Source organism: Coturnix japonica, chromosome 2, assembly GCF_054131305.1.
Source record: "Coturnix japonica strain WE chromosome 2, WE-NBRP24, whole genome shotgun sequence".
NCBI lineage: Eukaryota > Metazoa > Chordata > Aves > Galliformes > Phasianidae > Coturnix > Coturnix japonica.
The window spans coordinates 18,104,156-18,122,048 of NC_140664.1; the positions used below are offsets into that span (position 1 = coordinate 18,104,156).

Below are 17,893 nucleotides of genomic sequence, written 5' to 3' on the forward strand. Positions count from 1 at the left end.
CCTTCCCTTACACGTCAGCGGAAGAGCCGTGCCCGCCGCAGTCTCGCGAGGCGCAGGTCGGTTCGGCGCCGAGCTCGCTGTGCTCGCCGTGCGTGGGGATGAGCGCGGCGCCGGGTGCCCGCGGCCACGCGTGTAACGTGGGGCCGCCCGCATCGCCCGTGCGCTCCGTGCTGCGCCACGTGCAGCTGGAGAACCTGGCGGCCGGGCTGAGCGGCGGCGTCGTGTCCACGCTGGTGCTGCACCCGCTGGACCTGGTGAAGATCCGCTTCGCAGGTGAGGCCGGGTCCGTTATCCTGGGGGTGAATGTTGAGGGAACAGGGAGGAATTGGAACGTGGAAAATTCCGGTTTGTTATTAAGAAAAGTGATTTTTAACCGTAGAAGTGATCAGGTACTGGAAGTTTGCCCAGAGAGGCTGAAGGCTTTTCAACCTTGGAAACATTAAAGAACTAACTGGCATGCCCCACATTACCCCTATATAAGCGGATCTGTTTTGAAGTGAGTTGAGTTAGATGACCTCTGAAGGTCCCTTCTAACCTAAATTACTCCACGCTTATTGTCTTTCTTCACTAGGAGAGTGGTTAGGCCCTGGAACAGGCTGCCCAGGGAGGTTGTGGATGCCCCGTCCTTGGAGGTGTTCAAGACCAGGTTGGACGGGGCCCTGGGCAACCTGATCTAGTAAAGGTGTATGTTTGGTGGCCCTGCCAGGCAGGGGGGTTGGAACTACATGATCCTTGAGGTCCCTTCCAACCCGGATCATTCTGTGATTCTGTATTGCTATAATGGGATGGAAGGTACCATGATAATAGCAAGGTAACAAAGTCCTTGCCTACAGCAAATAAGAATGAGCTCAAATGCAGCGGCCACAGAAATGAAGGAAGAGAATTGCTTACCTTTGAAAGGTCTCAGGTAGGTAGGGATCTCCAGCAAGAAATGCCCTCATTTCCACTGCCAACCTTTAAGTGAGGGCTGGGAAGGGGAGGATCCTGGCTCTGTCCCTTCTGTACACTCAGATGTATATTGCATGCACCTGAGCTCACAGAATCACAAAATGACCCTGGTTGGAAGGGAACTGAAGGATCATGTAGTTCCAACCCCCCTGCCTGGCAGGGCCACCAAACATACACCTTTACTAGATCAGGTTGCCCAGGGCCCCGTCCAACCTGGCCTTGAACACCTCCAAGGACGGGGCATCCACAACCTCCCTGGGCAGCCTGTTCCAGGGCCTAACCACTCTCCTAGTAAAGGAGCTCCCCTGCGTTGACCCTGCCTGCCCACCAGGTGCTCACTGTTCCAGGCCATGACTTAGCATTTCTGCTGTACTTGTATATGATGGCTTGGGTTTTTTCCAGGTGTCTCCCTGTTAGGTTTTGGTCAGACTCATGAAGACTATGAGATCTTAAGTTTGTGCCTTAATAGCTCCTGCATTGGTTGTTGATCATTGGCAAAATAATTGACAGACAGATTTGCAAGCGTGTCTCTGATTTCCTACCTTGTTTAATGTGCTTATAAGCCTGATTTAATGGCAGCATGGTTAAAATAAGAAATAAAGATGCTAAAGTCTTTTAGAAAGGTCCAGCACTACTCACTCACTCACTCGTCACACTACTGCTGTTGTGACAGCAGCAACAGTACTGGCTGCTGTAAGTTGTGTGAACGGCTGTGTTCTAAACAAAACCCGTCAAGCAAAGGTTTGCGTGATCTTTGTCTTGTTGGCAGTGACATTTTGTGAATATTTGGGCAAGCAGCTTCGTTATTGAGTAAAATTGTGTCTATTTGATGTTTTCCTGCGAATCAATGCAACGAGAAAAGAACATAAGAATTAATGGTGGAAGTGACCTTTGAGTGTTGGCAGGAACTGACTTTGGAATCAATGACACACGACCTATTGAAATACTTGGGACTCTAAAAGCGCCCATCAGCCCAGGTTGTGCATAGTTTTAGAATAAAGCTGATGAATGAAGCATTTACGTTGGCTTGTGGCACTGTAGGGTGGCTTTTATGCAGTTGAACCACTTGCTTCTGCAATGCTTTTTCAGTGCATTTTCTTTTTTTCATAGTGAGTGATGGATTGGAGCTGAGGCCAAAATACAATGGGATTCTCCACTGTATGACCACTGTCTGGAAGCGTGAAGGACTACGAGGCTTGTACCAAGGGGTAACTCCCAACATGGTGGGAGCAGGAGCTTCCTGGGGACTTTATTTTTTCTTGTAAGTAGGACCATGTCATGTTCAAATATAAACTGCACCTTTCTCAGAAGGCATAAAAATGGGCTAAATGGCTTAGAAACATGCAGTTCTCTTAGTATGTCCAGACTTGTTACCCACCGTTATGACTTGCTGTTACAGAATGTGAGCAGATGGAGTCAGAGACCTGTTACTTTATCAAGTACAGTGCATTCCCCTTGATGCTGTGAAAACACTGAGAACTTGAGAAATGATGACATCACTTGTGGAGAGTCCTTTAAAAGTTCAAATAAACTGTGCTGAAAAGCTCATGGAAAAATAAAGAACCTAAACTGGCATGTTAAGAATCAAAGAACATGATCAGGTTCTTTATTAAAGTTGAACCCTCAACCGTTTGGATTTTGTTTTAATAATTTTGACGGGTTTTCCTATTGTTTTTGTTGATGTGCTTTGCTTATGAAGACCATTCTCAAATATTCAGTAGCTGACTGATCTGATTGGCTGCTGGTCAGTATGAACTGAAATGGTTCTGAGAATGATTATTTGGCATGCGAAGCTCCCATGTCAGTTGTGTAGGGTCAGCTATTGCTGGACTCCAATCCTCATCCTTCACTTTGAGCTCCAATTGACAGTTCAGCGCCTTCAGTGCCCAGGGGCACTTTTCATAGAATCATAGAATCACCAAGGTTGGAAAAGACCTAAAAGACCATCCAGTCCAACCATTCACCTATTACCAATAGCTCCCACAAAACCATGTCCCTCAACACAACATCCAGTCATTCCTTGAACACCCCCAGGGTCGGTGACTTCACCACCTCCCCGGGCAGTCCATTCCAGTGCCTGACTACCCTTTCTGAGAAGTAATACTTCCTAATGTCCAACTTGAAACCATTCTGTCTGGTCCTATCACTAATGATATGAGAGAAGAGGCTGACCCCCAGCTCACTACAACCTCCCTTCAGGAAGTTATAGAGAGCAATGAGGTCTCCCCTGAGCCTCCTCTTCTCCAGGCTGAACATTCCCAGCTCCTTCCCCTCTCCTCATATGGCCTGTGCTCCAGACCCCTCACCAGCTTTGTTGCTCTCCTTTGAACATGTTTTCAAACCACAGCTGTTGGAAATCAGATCAAGAGATGAAAGCTTAGTGAAATTAGAAAGTAAATAACTACCAGTGTTGGTTTTAATAAAAAGACTGGTTTTTTTAAAGTTAATTCTTGAGACCAAGTGGCTGTTTCAACATCTGTCCCACCGATTCTTTCAGTAGTACCTCATCAATTTAAATATGCATTACTATCGATCAAATAGTTCATGAATTCTTCAGTTCCTCAAGCAAACAGTGATAGTTAGCTTGGAAATCCTTTCCAAGGCAATCTATCACCTAATGTTTTTCTTGATAGTGAGTTTTGCTTTAGTGGCTTGTTTTTTTATTGTTTTTCTTTTGGTTTGGTTTGTTTTGGCTTTGTTTTTTAGTTTGTTTTTACCTTTACCGTAATATATTTTATATCTGTGAACAGTTACAATGCCATCAAAGCTTATAAGAAGGAAGGGAAGCTGGAGAGTCTCACTGCAACCGAACACCTGGTGTCAGCTGCAGAGGCGGGTGAGTTAAACGCAAAGAAGATGAATCTTTTCTTTTGGCCTGTCCATATGCTGCTCTTTCTCTTTGTGTGTCAGTGCTGTTTTTCCTCCAGGTGGCAAGTGTAAGTGCTTGAGTTCAAATGCTTATTGTCTATAAATAAATTAATGATGTCTAGAATGAATGGACAGTTATGTGTGGTCCTTTTTCTGCTCAGAAGTAGCAGTTGTTAAGATACCTTCTGATCTTGTTTTCATTATACACAAAGCTTGACTTTTTTTCCATACTCAGTACAATGCTGAGTCTCTAAACATAACTATGTAAATTAGCTGTTATTAGATTGTTAACTCATTAAATGTTGAATGCTTAGATCTGGAACAGAGAAGGCTTATTGAAATGATAAGTGAATTTGCCATAGATCTTTTGAAAATCTTTCTAGGTTTTCTTAGAAACTATAGATCCAAAATAAAAGTACAGTTTTACTCATCATGACTTTTAAAACGTTGTTTCCAACGTACTTTATTGTGCGTGCTTCTGTGCAGGCAATTTAGAAGACTTTTTATTTGCATGTCGTAGCACTCATTAACTGTAGAAATACACTGTTGAAATGTATAAGTAAATGTGAATGTGAATGTAAAGTAGCCTTTATAGCTACAAGAGGTTGCTTGTGTAAACTTATCAATACGATTAAGTAAATTTCTTATGACTGAGCTGTCCATAATTGCATATGTGAAGACTAATTCAAATAAGAGAGCAGAATGAAAACACTGAGGTTTCCTATCTAGTACAGATTGCACTACTGACTGTGGAACAGCAAAGCAAAGAAGAGCATATGCCGAGAATGTAGAAAAAGCTGTGTGCTCTATAGAGGTACTCTCTGCATGAGTAGTTCACGCTTTGTTTTAAACTTTGACAGCAGAGAGAGGAATACCTAAATTTTGTCTGTTATGAGTAATATGAGTAGTCTTGTGGGATAAGTAGTTTTGTCATTGTAGAAGCCCGTGTTACAATGAACTGAACAAACTGGGACAGGCTTTGGCATGGGCAAAATGATCAGTCTAACTTCCATCTGTTCTCAGGAGCCATGACTCTCTGTATTACGAACCCAATATGGGTAACGAAGACGCGACTTGTATTACAGTATGACGCTGGTGTTGATCCCTCAAAGCGACAGTACGCAGGAATGTCTGATGCTCTTATAAAGATCTACAAGACAGAGGGCATACGTGGCTTGTATAAGGTAATAACATTTAAGGAAAACTCAAGGGTTGACTGGCATCAGTCAGTAGTGCATTGGAGCTTGCACATATTTGTCTCAAAAAACCCTGCAAGTCATTTTTGTAATAGCTGATTTTTATTCTTAGTCAAAGCAAAGGTTACTCAAAAAGGCTTAATCTTATGGAAAGCAATTACAGTGTTGAAAGGTAGGAAATCATTGGAGAATAGAGTGTAAGTTTTATGTCTGAGCCATCTTCAGAAATGAGGGGAAACTACAAGCTGCTTTTTAATTGTTTAGAGTCTACTCATAGCTAGGATTTGGATAAAGAGGGCAGCCATAGTCAAATCTATAGTGCTACTATTGCTTTCCTTCATTTCATCCCTTATCTCTGTCTTTTTAACATCTTGTGCGATGTAACATACGACTAAAGTACTTGCTAATGTTTTGTCTACAATGGACAGTTTCACAACTGCTCATTTGCCCCCTAGTTATTTGGCTCTGTAATCTGTCATCTCAAGATCCATAAAATTTGCAGACTTCTAAATATGTTCTGCATATGTGTGGGTTTTTTGTTCCCTTTAATTTAGGGAAACAGATGGCAACTGGATTTGGACTTTTTGCCTCTTTCTTCCTTCAGGCCATTACATCAAGATGTATTCATCAGTCCCTGGAAGGTGTGAAGAAACCTATTTCAGTTCAGTCTGGCTCTTCTCTTGCAAGTAGTGCTATAGAACAAGAACACTGTATCTTAGGATTTGTCCTGATTACTGAGCATCAAATTCTATTTGCAGTGAAAAATAGAGGCTGAAGTTGTCAGACACCATGAGCTGCAGGAGATATAATGCAGATGTCTTCTTTTTCCTCATGGCCTTAATTTCAGGAAGAGTTTGTTATAGCAGATGAGGAAAATGGCACTGCAAACTGGAAATAAAATCTGGAAATAGTTGCTTTCTGGTGCCTTTGAGATTAGCTTTCCAAAGAATGGTGTTGTCCAGCAAGCAGTTCCATATCTGCTCTCTGTTGTACTGATGCTGATCTGAGCGATTAGTCCTTTGTGGCACAAGCCTAGTAATATAAAGCTGTACCAGTCTTTCTCGTTGAGATCAGTACTGTCTGTTAGGTATTGTTTGTTTATTAAACTGTAGTTGATGTGAAGTGCTTCTTGAACTTGGCCTGGATTTGAAGAGAGATAGAAGCCTTTCTTTCACTGGTCATCCCAGTAACCTAGTCAGTGATCTTCCACACCCTCCATCTTTGTCCTTTGGCCTCCATCCCTGAGACAGTTGGGGTCAGAGCTGCCCTGCTGCATCTAAGCTAGGGGAAAAGAAGAAAAATCCACCTTGGGGTTTTGCAATTGGAAGATACCTGATAGATCTGTTGGAGAAGTTGAATGTCATGAGGCCATCAGCATGTGTTGCTCTTCAAGTTTGAGGCATAAGAGATCAAACATTTTAAAACAGTCTTAAGACTGTAGGAATTTGTACCTTGGGAAAAACATAATGTATGGTTGAGCTCTGGACAGATTGCCAGCTGTGTAGTGTAGCCTGACTACTGTAGCATTAGATGGTAATACTGTGCTTGGCCTCCACGCTTCTTTGTGTTCTCAGTTTCGTTTTCTTTCATTGATGATGTAGATGCAGCAATTAGAGCAAAGCTTATAGAAAACAGTAATAAAAATGGGAAATGCAGAAAGTTTAAGGAGATTAAAAAAATGTAGGGTCATCAAGACTGAGAGCAACAATGCAGTGTGCTAAGAACAGCCAAAGAAATCCTAGCAGTGCTATATGCTCATTACCAAGTGAAAATAGATATATTGGACACTTCTGTTGAACAGTTTAACCTTTGATAGGCAAGATTATATACGCTGAGGATAAAATATTTTTTTCCTGTCCATTAATGCCTAAAACACTTCTCTCTCTATTTTGCCGTTTTTTTCATGTACTATTTTCTTCCTTGCAAATGTGAAGTTTGTAAGCTAAGTGACTTTCTATTTCTTTGTTTTTGCATATAGCAAAGTCCATTGGGATCTGATCATCTTGGATTTAAATGTAGTTCAGAGAGAACTTTCCATAAAAGATGGTGCCTTTCTTTGCCTTGAAAGAATCAAGATGGCATAAGGACGTAATGGCATTCTTCCAGTATCTTTCTGCACAAGTTGGCAGAGCGGGGCACTCTAGTACTGCTGGTCTTTAGGATCCTGAGAACCCAACTGAAGATGGTGCTACACAGATTGCAAGGGGAATCTGCTACATTTCCTCTAAGCATATCGCAGACGCTGCTCTGACATGAGCTCTCACAAACACTCCTGGCAGTGCTCTGAGTATCTCATCACTTTGTTCCCTGCTTTTATCAAGAAGCACAGGCTTTGCTCTGTACTTTTGCCTGGGTTCTTTTCCTATTTGGTAATGACATTTGAAATGCAAACTGACTGGATGCTTTTCTCTTGTTCTGGATCTTCCACACGTATAGTTGCTTAGAGACATCTTTTTTTAACCCATATCATTTACTGTTCAGAGTTAAGTGCTTTACCATTTCCATGTCTAGTAACATATTTAATTGTGTCCATTGATTTAATTCTCCAAAATGGAATTCAAGTAGGACTTTTTTGAGCAAAGATTGATCCTGTTGAGTTCTCATATAATATATGACCTCTTGAATATATGTTTTGACTATTAAAAATAATAGATATGTTAAGACATATGATTTAAAATATATTTATTTTCACCTTACAGTCTTACTGTAGATAAAAAATAAATGGCGAACTTCTATGGAAGAAAAAGGTATTTGTGTGAAATTCCAAGAATAAGAAAATTGAGTAGGATAATCATTCCAAAACTTACTTAGATATTTAATTACTGAGAAGAAATCAGTTTTGCTTTGAAACATTTTTCCTTAGTAACGCATTGATTCAAATTTTTCCTTCTTTATGATCAATAGAACCATCTGTCACTTCTTATTTTGCTGAGGCTGATTGGCAGACAGTTGTCTCACTTGTCCTTCCTGCCTGTTTCAATACTGGCTTGCCATTGAAGGTTCTTCAGTGTTTGAAAGTTTTCCCCATCACCTCAAGACTTGGAGCGTGCTGGTATTCATTTAGCAAATGTCATCAGTAGATGCTCTGGGACTCTTGGGAGCAAGTTATTCAGATTTGCTGGCTTAAGTTTAAGAGTTGAGAACTCTTAAGTGTTGTTTAACATTCTTCTCTTGTTAGTGGGGAAAATTTTACCTAATTCCCCTATGACATTCATCATTCAAATGCTTTTCAAGTACAAAGCAGTTATTTTCTGTGTCTTGCAATGTTTTTACTGCCTAAAAATGAGCATATGGTTATGAAGATTTTCCCTGCTATCACTACAGCATTTCATACTGTTCATGGCTCTGTTGACCCAGACAGTTTTTTCCTTGGTACTTTCAATAAGTTTGTTCTTTGTCTATTCCTGTGGTTCCTCACTGTTTGTGGCCATTCTTTTCTATTGTGAGAAGAAATTATCCCTCATTCAATCAAATAGAAGCCCGAAAAACAATACCTGAATGACTGTAATACCTTAGACTGAAGCTCTCTGTAGCTTCCAGAGAGCTAATCTCTGAAGTGATAGAGGCTCTGTATGGTTTTTAAGCCTTTTGTTGTTTTTGATGGGTTTTGTTTTAATTTTCCTTTAAGTTACGGGTTTATGACTAATTTATCTTTTTGTCCTCATACACAGCAGACGTTCCAAGGGACCAGGATCGCTTCCCTTTTCTTCCTCCAAGTTCTTAGTAACATGCTCATCTGTCCGCATTCAGCATTCTGTGCTTCCAGTTTAATCTAACACAGAGTTTTGTGTCTGGACATATCTTTTATACTCCTCTGTCTTTCCTAAATGGGTCATGGAAAATATGATAAAACTGCTCAACACCAGCATTTTTTGAGGAGTTTTGGTTCTTCAAGTCCTTTTACCCACATTTTAATCATTCATCCCATTATAAATTTTCCCTTTGCAGCAGTTTTCAGCAAGCTTTTGGCTTGTATAAATCATTTCCAGCCAAGATAATTAATCCAGTCAGTTAATTAATTAATTAATTAATCCAGTCAAGATGAAAAATTAATTGTAGTCAATGGAGTTAAATCCAGTTGGTGGCCGGTCACGAGCGGTGTCCACCAGGGCTCTTAACCTTAGCGGCCAAGCTCAGTATGAATATATATATATACATATATATTTATTTTATATATATATATATAATATATATACTATTTTTTTATTTTTATATATTTTTATATATTTTATATATATATATATATATATGATAACTCTGTCATGTTATTTACTTCTTTGGAGCTGCTATTCAACCTTGTTTTATCCTGTTTTATTTTTCTTTAGGGATTCGTTCCTGGCCTGTTTGGAACTTCACATGGAGCACTTCAGTTCATGGCATATGAGGATTTGAAACAGAGATACAACAAGTACAGAAACAGAGCGTCAGATACAAAACTGGTAAAATGGTTAATAATAAAAATATGTTGTGGCATGGGAACGGGTGGAGGTTTATTCTATTCAGTTAGATCATCCAACAGCCAAGTTTATAAAGTATTGATATAGTAAGTGAAATGTAGAGTATATGAGAATAATAACTTGTCACTTTGGGAACAAGCAGCTGGTTAGTTCTGTATTTCTCTAGTGAAATGACCTTGTTTTGAGAAGTATCTAGAGAATTTTAGGTAGTTTCAGAAATGGTTTCAGAAAACAGTGGAACTGTAAGTAGTCTTTTTAAACACTTGTCCATAGCAAACTATGTGAAGATACTGCTGCTTTTGGAACACCTGGCACACTGCTCTAGGAGTGTTTTGGTAGATAGGAGTGGGAGGGCAAAACGTATATTTTACAGTTGGTTACCTGAAGCTCTCTAGATAGTAAATATTCTTAAATATGTTTATTGTGAAGAGGAAAAAAGTATTGTTTAATTACTATATTTAAAAATCAAAGAAGATTTTGAAAAATTGTCTATTTTAAGCCATGGTTAAGGTAAGTTTGTTCATTTTTGTTGATTTTAGAACACTGCAGAATACATAATGATGGCAGCTGTATCCAAAATATTTGCTGTGACAGCAACGTATCCCTATCAAGTTGTACGGGCTCGTCTTCAAGATCAGCATAATAGATACTCTGGTGTGTTAGATGTGATCCGCAGGACATGGAGGTAGGCATACAGAATTGTAGGTTTGTGTCTAGAAAAGTGAGCCTTACACAATCACCGTGTTTACTGCCTTCCATGCTGAATGGTTGCCTGTATGAAGCCATTATGTGGATTATGCTAATAGCTGTTACCTAAAATTGAAGAGATATGTGATGGTTAGTGCTGGCCTGAAGACTTCTGTTTTTTGATCTGACTCTTCATCATCTTCCCCAACAAATTTTGCTTATAGAGTAGCATGGTTAAAAAACCAACATTGAGTTGGCTACTTTGTGGCTTGTAAAGTAGTTAAGTCTTATTAACTCATTATGAAATGAACAAATGCAGCGTAGGGCACCAAGGAGAGCAGTATATTGCATAGCCGAGCATTTTCTAGGATCTCCTTTGACTGTTCATTGTGGATGTACCAGAGGCCCTGTGAAACTGGAAAAAATTGAGCTGAAATGAGAAGTCTTTGAAACATTCTAACAGCCCTAACAGTGAATGCTGTGCTTCAAACTGGGTAAAGTTGGATTCTGATGTATTGGCCAGTGGATTCAGAATGCTGGACGAGATGCTTTAGTTCTATAAAAACGAGGGCTGACTTCAGCAGCTGACTTAACCAAGTTGTGTTCTCCCTCAGCTCCCTGGCTGTTACATGACTCAAAACTCTAAAGCCCTTCAGCCCTGTTGGCTTCAGTGAGCTTAAAGCTGCAAATGTTTTTTGGAACTGCAGAAATTTAAAGTCATTTTAACCACTTCTTGTGGTACGAAGAAAGGCAGAATAGCATCCTATTTAAAGAATTAACTTTAAAAAAAGACAGAACAACAACAAAACCACCAGCCAAACCCTAAGCTAAACAACTCATCTATGGAATATTATTGTTCAGAAAAGAAGGTGAGATTTGATAGAATGACCCTTTAAACACTTCAGTAAGAAACTGCTCTGGAATTATTATTCTTACCCTGAAGTGAGAGAGCGAGAGAAAAATGGCAGGCTTTGTTCTATGTCTGATTGTTATTTAAAATATATTAAAGTCAATGTTTTTCTCTGTCTTTAAAGGAAAGAAGGAATTCATGGATTTTACAAAGGAATTGTCCCCAATGTGCTCAGAGTGACTCCTGCGTGCTGCATTACTTTTGTAGTTTATGAAAACGTGTCAGGTTTTTTACTTGGTTTTAGAAAAGAAAATAACTAAAGGTGAAAGTTTCTATTCATAAAAAATAGATCCTTTATTTTTTTATATTTATGATGTGGAAGTTAAGTTGCGATAGCAGCCTGTCTTGACACTGTGAATTGATCTGGTATTTTGAGGAAAGAATTCTGAGGTAGCGAAACCCTGCCTACATCTCTTCTGCTGAGGCTGCCTGTGTTGCTGAGTTCCTCTCCCTCTGAATCAGCAGCGTCTGCTCCAGACAGATGTCTGCAACTGTGAAGTAGTGTTATGACTGGGTGAAGGCAGCTGTGCAGCATTTCAGCTCATCCTGGCCTGCCTGGAATAATGGACTAATCTGCTTAACAGGTCTCAAGATAACAATTGGTCAGTGTACTACAGAAAACTTAATATAAAAGCAGTTCTGGTGTCTGAAGTGTCTGAACTTTCTTAAGTAAGTCTTTATGTGCGTCTCATGAAGAAAATATGTATGTAGCTGCTTACAGCAGTGTCTTTGGAATCCATTTCTGTTCTTTGTCAGGTTTTAGGTTATGGAGTGCTCCATGTTCCACTGGTCATTCAACACAAAAAGTGCAGCCTTGGAGGGGTGTGATTTGGAAACTCAGATTGTTCTGTAAAATGGTCAGCTGCCCATTCCTGGGTTTGAGTAATTGCAAATTGAAATGCACTTCTTGTCTCATGCCAAGACAGACTTGCAGTGTGGTTTTTGGCTTCTTTTTAATACCAGACCAAAGTCTGTTGTGCACATTGTTGGCAACTTACTTCATTTGATTTCTCATCACCCCACCCTCCCTGGCCACAGCTCCATTACTGTACATCGGACTAAATACCGCTTATTTGAAAGAAGGCTTACTTAAAAAAAATAATAATCCAAGTAATTCATTGGCGATGCAGTTTTAAAGCACCTTTAACAAAGACAGGTCTTTGAGAAGAAATCTGTAGGTTTTCTAAAAGCTTTGTGCACAGGGCTTTCTTAAAAACAATGACTTCTCATTTAGTCTCAGAAGTGACTAAGGCTGTTGCTGACACAACAACAGGCTGAATTACAGCACATTTCAGTATGTTTGAATAAGGATGTTTATTTTTATGCCAATTGTTACTGACAAAGGTAGGCACTATTTGGAAACTTGGGTTTATTTGTTGTAGTTCTTCATTAAGGAAATAGTCTACTGAGCATAACGTTTTTTGGGTTTTTTTTAGTTATAATTCTAAAAGCATCTGTTGACATTTAGATGAAAATCAAAAGTTAGTAGAAATTTACTGTGCAAATTAACATAGAGTCTTAATAGCTGCTTCTTTCTTTTGCCTGGGTGAGGTTTTTACCCGTTGTTCTTAGTTTTCTAGTGTGCAGGGTCCAAAATATATAGTGAAGATATGAGAAAAGAAAAATAGAAGAGTAATAAAAGTCTTGCAGTTACTTCCCTGGACCGGTTTGTTCCAGACCTAAATGGGACTGAGAGCCAGGATAAATGGAAAGACAGGCCACTGGCACATTCACAAACAGCCACTGTCTGTTGACTGACGTGCAGTAATTTCACACTATGGCTTAACTCATAGTGTCTGTGCTCAGATACCTTGAAAACTATCTTCCCACCCCATGAAACAATGGCAGTTGTGCAGGATGCTGGCCTGCAGCAGCATCACACATAAGCTTGCATTGAGGGAAACTTGAATGCTGTCTTACCTGCAAGTCCAGTCCTCTAACATTTAAAAGGTGATGAGCTAGAAATTTAAGAGATGCCTGGGGAAAGTTTTATAACCTGTTCAGAAGAAAAGCTAGGATTTAGTATCAAATAGTTAAAATTAATTCATCTCTCAGCTTTAATGGTTTTTCTATGTAGTTTCTGGACAATGTGTATTTCTGCATGTTATACATGCTTTTTGTTTTTATTATTGCATTTATGTAAAATTGATTTTGTAATGTAAACATGATTATATTTTCCCTTTAGAATCTGCACTTTTTTATGATTTGATTATAGCACTTATTGTGTTGGGGAAGAGAATCCTTAAAGCACTGCTGCTAATGCTGCACTAACTCCCAAGACACACCATGGTCAGTGGCTGCCACTCCTCACTCCTTCTTCCACCTTAGGAAAGCCAACACATTTCAGCCTGTCTTACTTCTGTATCTTCCAAACCACTTCACATATCCAGCTTTAACACCAAAGTGATTGTGTATGTCTGACAGGCTAAATTCAGAACTATTTGTTGGAGAAATTAAACCTGAGTTTTGGAACTGTAAAAGTGCTCTTTTTTTTTTTTTTTTTTTTGCATAGATGATTAAATAGACGTTTGCACTGAAATCTGGTCTCTCAAGTGGAAGGAAGGCTTGGACAGTCCGCTTTTACTTAGTTATTCAGAACATACTTAACACTTACCAATGGTCATCAAGGCGCCAGGAGGTCGCTGGGAAACGTAAGACTTTAACAGCTGAGTATCCAGTTCCACATTGTTTCACATGAACAGAATTGACAGATATACATCTCAAAACCTAATGCACAAACTTACGTACAACTCAGAAATCTTCTAAAACAAGCGTGTGCCACAGTGCCAAAGTTTGCTGACCAATAAAATACCCCGGGTGTTATTTTATGGAAAAAAGTCTTATTTATTTGATACAAAAAAATTACACTTAACTCTTAAAGACGGCGGTGGTATATTTTCATGTATCAAAAAAGGGATAGGAAAAGTTAATGAAGTTGTTTTTTATATTTATATTCTATACTGATTATTATAAAAAGCCTCTGCAAAGTGCATAAAAAAGCTCAGACAAACGCTACAGGCGTGAAGTTCGGTGCCTCATAGACAAAAACTTGCATCCAACTCTAAATAACCTTTGTAGAACATTGTACAAAATAAAAATAGGGATTATAAAAAAGGGGGTGGGTTATTTCGGCAGTTCTTCAATGATGATACGGGAGACTGAATTCCAGCCAGTAGAAGCATCTCCCCTGGGGTAGTCAGCGCAAGTCCCGACCCAGATGGCGATGTCCACCAGGCCGGCGTTGATCCCTTCACACAGACCTTCCACTGGTGAGAGACAGACGCCATGTCACCACAGCAGACATACATGCACTGTGCATTCAGTACCTGGGTCTGCTAATGGCCCCTCACCCATTATGTTCATGCAGTGTTGGTGCACGTACCTGAGGAGGTTCGGTGTATGTTGATAGTAGAATTCAGTTCTGGACTGCCTTGGTCTAAATATATTATGGCTTCGATGGGAAGCGGCCCGGCGCATTCTGCTCCATTGAAAGTGAAGTACCAGCGCTGACAACAGGCACTTCGGCACTTCAGCCTGAGCGACCCACTGAACAGGACTCTGAGAGCACTGTTGGAGCGCATCTTTGTGAACGTACATTCCTAGGGGGGACAAAAGCATTTTGGTAGCAGACTCTGACTTTGAACCTACTCCCGAGGGTCGTTTTCAGGAGGTTTTAGTTAATATTTTTATGCCCTTCTCTCTGTGGAAAAAAGAAGTCTGAACTGTGAAGAACTTCTTCACAGAAAGGGTAGTTAGGTACTGGAATAGGCTCCCCAGGGAGGTGGTTGAGTCGCCATTCCTGTTTGTGTTTAAGAGCCATTTGGATGTGGTACTCGGGGATATGATTTAGTGTAGGGTTGTTAGAGTTAGGGTACTGGTTAGGCTGCGGTTGGACTTGATGATCTTCAAGGTCTTTTCCAACCTGGGTAATTCTATGATTCTATGAAGTTGTAGCTGGGTCACCTTCTGGGGGCTTAGGAAAGGGTAACAGGATCTGACAAGTGGGCACATCACAGCACAACATGGCTGAGATGGAGCTGAAGCAAAGACCCTCTGAGGAGTCTGCCCTCACACTCCAAAGTTGAAGGCTGCAACAGGAATTGTAGCAGGAGCTGTATGGCACTTATGTTACCCTGCCGCTATTTCAGCCCTTAAAGGCCCTGCGGTACTGCTGGATCTGGCTTACCGCTATTTTCCCCAGGTCGATGCCGTAGTTGAGCGCACTCCACGAGCACTGCTTGAAGTTGGGCGTCCAGGACTCCTCCACGCTCTCCCGCATGCACTCGCCCTTTTCCCCCTTGGCCCCGTCCCGCCCCGGGATTCCCGGCGTCCCCGGGATCCCGTTGGTTCCAGGGTTCCCGTCCCGTCCGGGGACGCCGTTGGGGCCCTGCAGGCAGACGCCGTTGTACTGAAAGAGACGGCAGAGCTCGCTGAGCAGCCAAGATAAAAACAGCAAGTACAAAAGAAACCCCGCTGTGATGGAATCACTGAATATCCCAAGAGTCAGCAGGGACACAGAGGGATCACTGGGTCCAGCTCCCAGCTCTACACAGGACCACCCCAAATTCCAACCAGTGTCTGAGCTGTGTCCAAACTCTCCCTGAACTCTCCGACGTTCGGTCCGGGCCGAGCTGCGCCGTGCGGCCGCCAGGGGTCATGGCTGGGCCGGGCTCTGAGCGGCTGGAGCTGTGATTGCGGTGCCTCGCTCCCCTGCAGGATCCGCGCCGCTCCGCCTGCGGGACCCTCCCGGCGCTGAGCGCTGCTCCCGCAGGTCACGCCGTTCCGCTCCCGCAGCGCAAACGAAGCGCATTGCGGGGTGCGGGGAGGATAGCACGGCGGCGCTGCCCCGGGGGGGTCCGAGCGGAGCGCGGTTCCTGCCGCCGGTGAGCGACAGCCCCGGCGGCGGCCCCACGTCTGCTCGGCACATTCCGAGCGCCGGAAAATCCCCCTCCTCCCTTCTGCTCCCGGCACTCAGGTGTCCGGTTGCAGTGGAGCCGCGGTGGGGTTGGAAGCAGAGGCGGCGGACGCGGAGGGATGCGGCGGCGCCACTGCGAGCGGGCAGCCCTCCATCCCTTCATCGGTTCGCAGCCGGCTGCGGATTCGGAGCTCCAGCCCTCGAGTAACGGAGAGGCCGAGGGACACCCCCGAGCCCCCGTCTCCCGCAGCCCCGGCTCTGCCCGATCAGCCGCCGGCCGAGCGGAGGAGCCCGAACAGCCGCCGCTCCCCGCCTCGCTTCGCTCACCGCCTCCAGCACGTCCCGCGGCCGCGCCGCTCGTTGTTTGCCCCGCGGGCTGTCGGCGAGGCCCGTGCCCAGCAGCAGCGCCAGGAGCAGCAGCGGGGCGCGGCGCATGGCGGGGCCCGGCCGTGCCTGTCCGCCGCCGGCGATGAATGAGGCTTTCACGGCCCCGAGCCCCGCTCCCTCCCCCGGGGCTGGCGGGGGCGGTGCCGGCCCCGGCAGCCATTGGCACGGGCCGGGGGCTCCCGCCCCTCCGGTGCTGCGAGCGGTTTCTTCGTCTCACCTGTAGAGCTGTATGATGCAGAACTCAAATACACCTTTACACCCAAGATGATGAGGCCCGTGTGCCCACTGTTTACATGACACCAAACCTCCTGCTTCAGCCCTGCTCTCCGCGACCCTGCAGCTGCCCACTTATTGCAGTGCCCCCAGCACCCCCTGAGCCTTGACACCACCCCAAAACCAGCCACAGAACCCTGAGCCTTGACTGCACCCCAAAACCAGCCACAGAAGTCCAGGGAGGAGATGTATAACGTGTTGCTCAGAGAGGAGGTGGATGCCCCATCCCTGGAGATATTCAATGTCAGGCTGGACAGGGCTCTGAGCACCCTGATGGAGCTGCCAGTGTTCCTCTGTTGGACCAGATGGCCTTTAAGGGCCAACACCCAAAGGATGCGGTGATTCTCTATGCTCATACAGTCCAGTGTTTCTGTTCATCTCAGGTATTGAAGGTTTACATTCAGTGCTCTGCCCTCTGGGTCACAGTGGCACCAACCTTCCTCAGGCAAACTCCTCCACTGTGCTGTTCAATAGGATTGAGTTTTGAACTGGACCAGTAAATAACTGGTATTACTGGTCTTCTGAAACAATTTCAGTAGGAAGAATTGTGGCACTCAGCCTCCCCTCTGAGCCACCCCTGGTGCCTTCCTTCAGCAGTACAGCTCATAATTCAGCTCCTGTTCACTCAGGGCCAGCAGAGCACAAGGGGCTCTGTGTGCAGCAGGGGCAGCGGGAGCTCGCCTTTAGGAACAGCCACCTCGCTGCTTCCACCACCAAATGGAGCTGCATGAAATCAAGGGGACCGATGCCTTTTGAACAGCTTTTACCTTACATATTTTACTTACATCACATGTTTGATATTTTACCCTAATCCCAAACTCCTCTCCCTCCTGCTTGTTGTATTGCTAGTACAGATGGAGCTCTGTGAAAAACCTTCCCACAGCTTGTACATAAACACTGTGGTGGTGTAACCGCAGCAGTACCATGACTTAACATTGGAATCTGAAGAACTCGTTTGAGGAAGATTTGTGTATGGGATTATCACACTCAGTAATGCCCTGTCTCAGCCTTTCAGATGAAAAAAGAAGCATAGAATTGTAACTTATTTCAGTATTTTACTGTCTGAGACTCTCGACCTCCATGTCATGCTGATGGGTCACTGCACAAGGCACGGGGAAGAGCTGACTGTGCGAATGGCAGGGAGCAGGAATGGAGCTGGGAGTGGAATTACAGTGTGCTCAGGGCTGGGGGCACACAGCTGTCCCACACTGACCCGTCAGGTCTGTGCTGATGGAAATGCCGTGTCCCTGCA

At 43.3% G+C, this 17,893-nt stretch overlaps 2 protein-coding genes across 5 annotated transcripts; one reads left to right on the forward strand and one right to left on the reverse strand.

Moving 5' to 3' along the window:
* Positions 1-39: 39 nt before the first annotated feature.
* SLC25A32 (solute carrier family 25 member 32) lies at positions 40-13,903 on the forward strand. Of its 4 annotated transcripts, XR_014942473.1 has the most exons (8): positions 40-273; positions 2,059-2,209; positions 3,699-3,784; positions 4,840-5,000; positions 9,338-9,451; positions 10,009-10,154; positions 11,191-11,735; positions 13,579-13,903. XR_014942473.1 is itself a non-coding variant. In XM_085537166.1 (7 exons), the coding sequence occupies exons 1-7, from the start codon at positions 99-101 to the stop codon at positions 13,580-13,582; spliced, it is 837 nt and encodes a 278-aa protein (XP_085393292.1). In that variant the 5' UTR covers positions 40-98; the 3' UTR covers positions 13,583-13,605. The 4 variants fall into 4 exon arrangements, 3 of the variants coding, with proteins under 3 accessions (XP_085393292.1, XP_015711634.2, XP_085393293.1); XM_085537166.1 differs by lacking the exon at positions 11,191-11,735 and having other exon boundaries at positions 13,579-13,605; XM_015856148.3 differs by lacking the exon at positions 13,579-13,903 and having other exon boundaries at positions 11,191-13,546.
* CTHRC1 (collagen triple helix repeat containing 1) lies at positions 13,887-16,456 on the reverse strand. Its single transcript, XM_015856149.3, has 4 exons — positions 16,309-16,456; positions 15,253-15,474; positions 14,449-14,665; positions 13,887-14,332 (listed from the first exon to the last, which is right to left on the reverse strand). Exons 1-4 carry the CDS (start codon positions 16,414-16,416, stop codon positions 14,190-14,192), a joined length of 690 nt encoding a protein of 229 aa, XP_015711635.3. The 5' UTR covers positions 16,417-16,456; the 3' UTR covers positions 13,887-14,189.
* Positions 16,457-17,893: the final 1,437 nt, after the last annotated feature.

What these genes read in the sequence shown, in the direction of transcription:
- SLC25A32 (XM_015856148.3), top strand. Translation starts at nt 99, where the DNA reads ATGAGCGCGGCGCCGGGTGCCCGCGGCCACGCGTGTAACGTGGGGCCG. An exon ending in GCATACGTGGCTTGTATAAG is followed by an intron (nt 5,001 to 9,337) that starts GTAATAACATTT and finishes ATTTTTCTTTAG; the next exon opens with GGATTCGTTCCTGGCCTGTT. An exon ending in GAGCGTCAGATACAAAACTG is followed by an intron (nt 9,452 to 10,008) that starts GTAAAATGGTTA and finishes TGTTGATTTTAG; the next exon opens with AACACTGCAGAATACATAAT.
- CTHRC1 (XM_015856149.3), bottom strand. Translation starts at nt 16,416, where the DNA reads ATGCGCCGCGCCCCGCTGCTGCTCCTGGCGCTGCTGCTGGGCACGGGC. An exon ending in TCGACCTGGGGAAAATAGCG is followed by an intron (nt 14,666 to 15,252) that starts GTAAGCCAGATC and finishes TGTCCCCCCTAG; the next exon opens with GAATGTACGTTCACAAAGAT. An exon ending in CATACACCGAACCTCCTCAG is followed by an intron (nt 14,333 to 14,448) that starts GTACGTGCACCA and finishes GTCTCTCACCAG; the next exon opens with TGGAAGGTCTGTGTGAAGGG.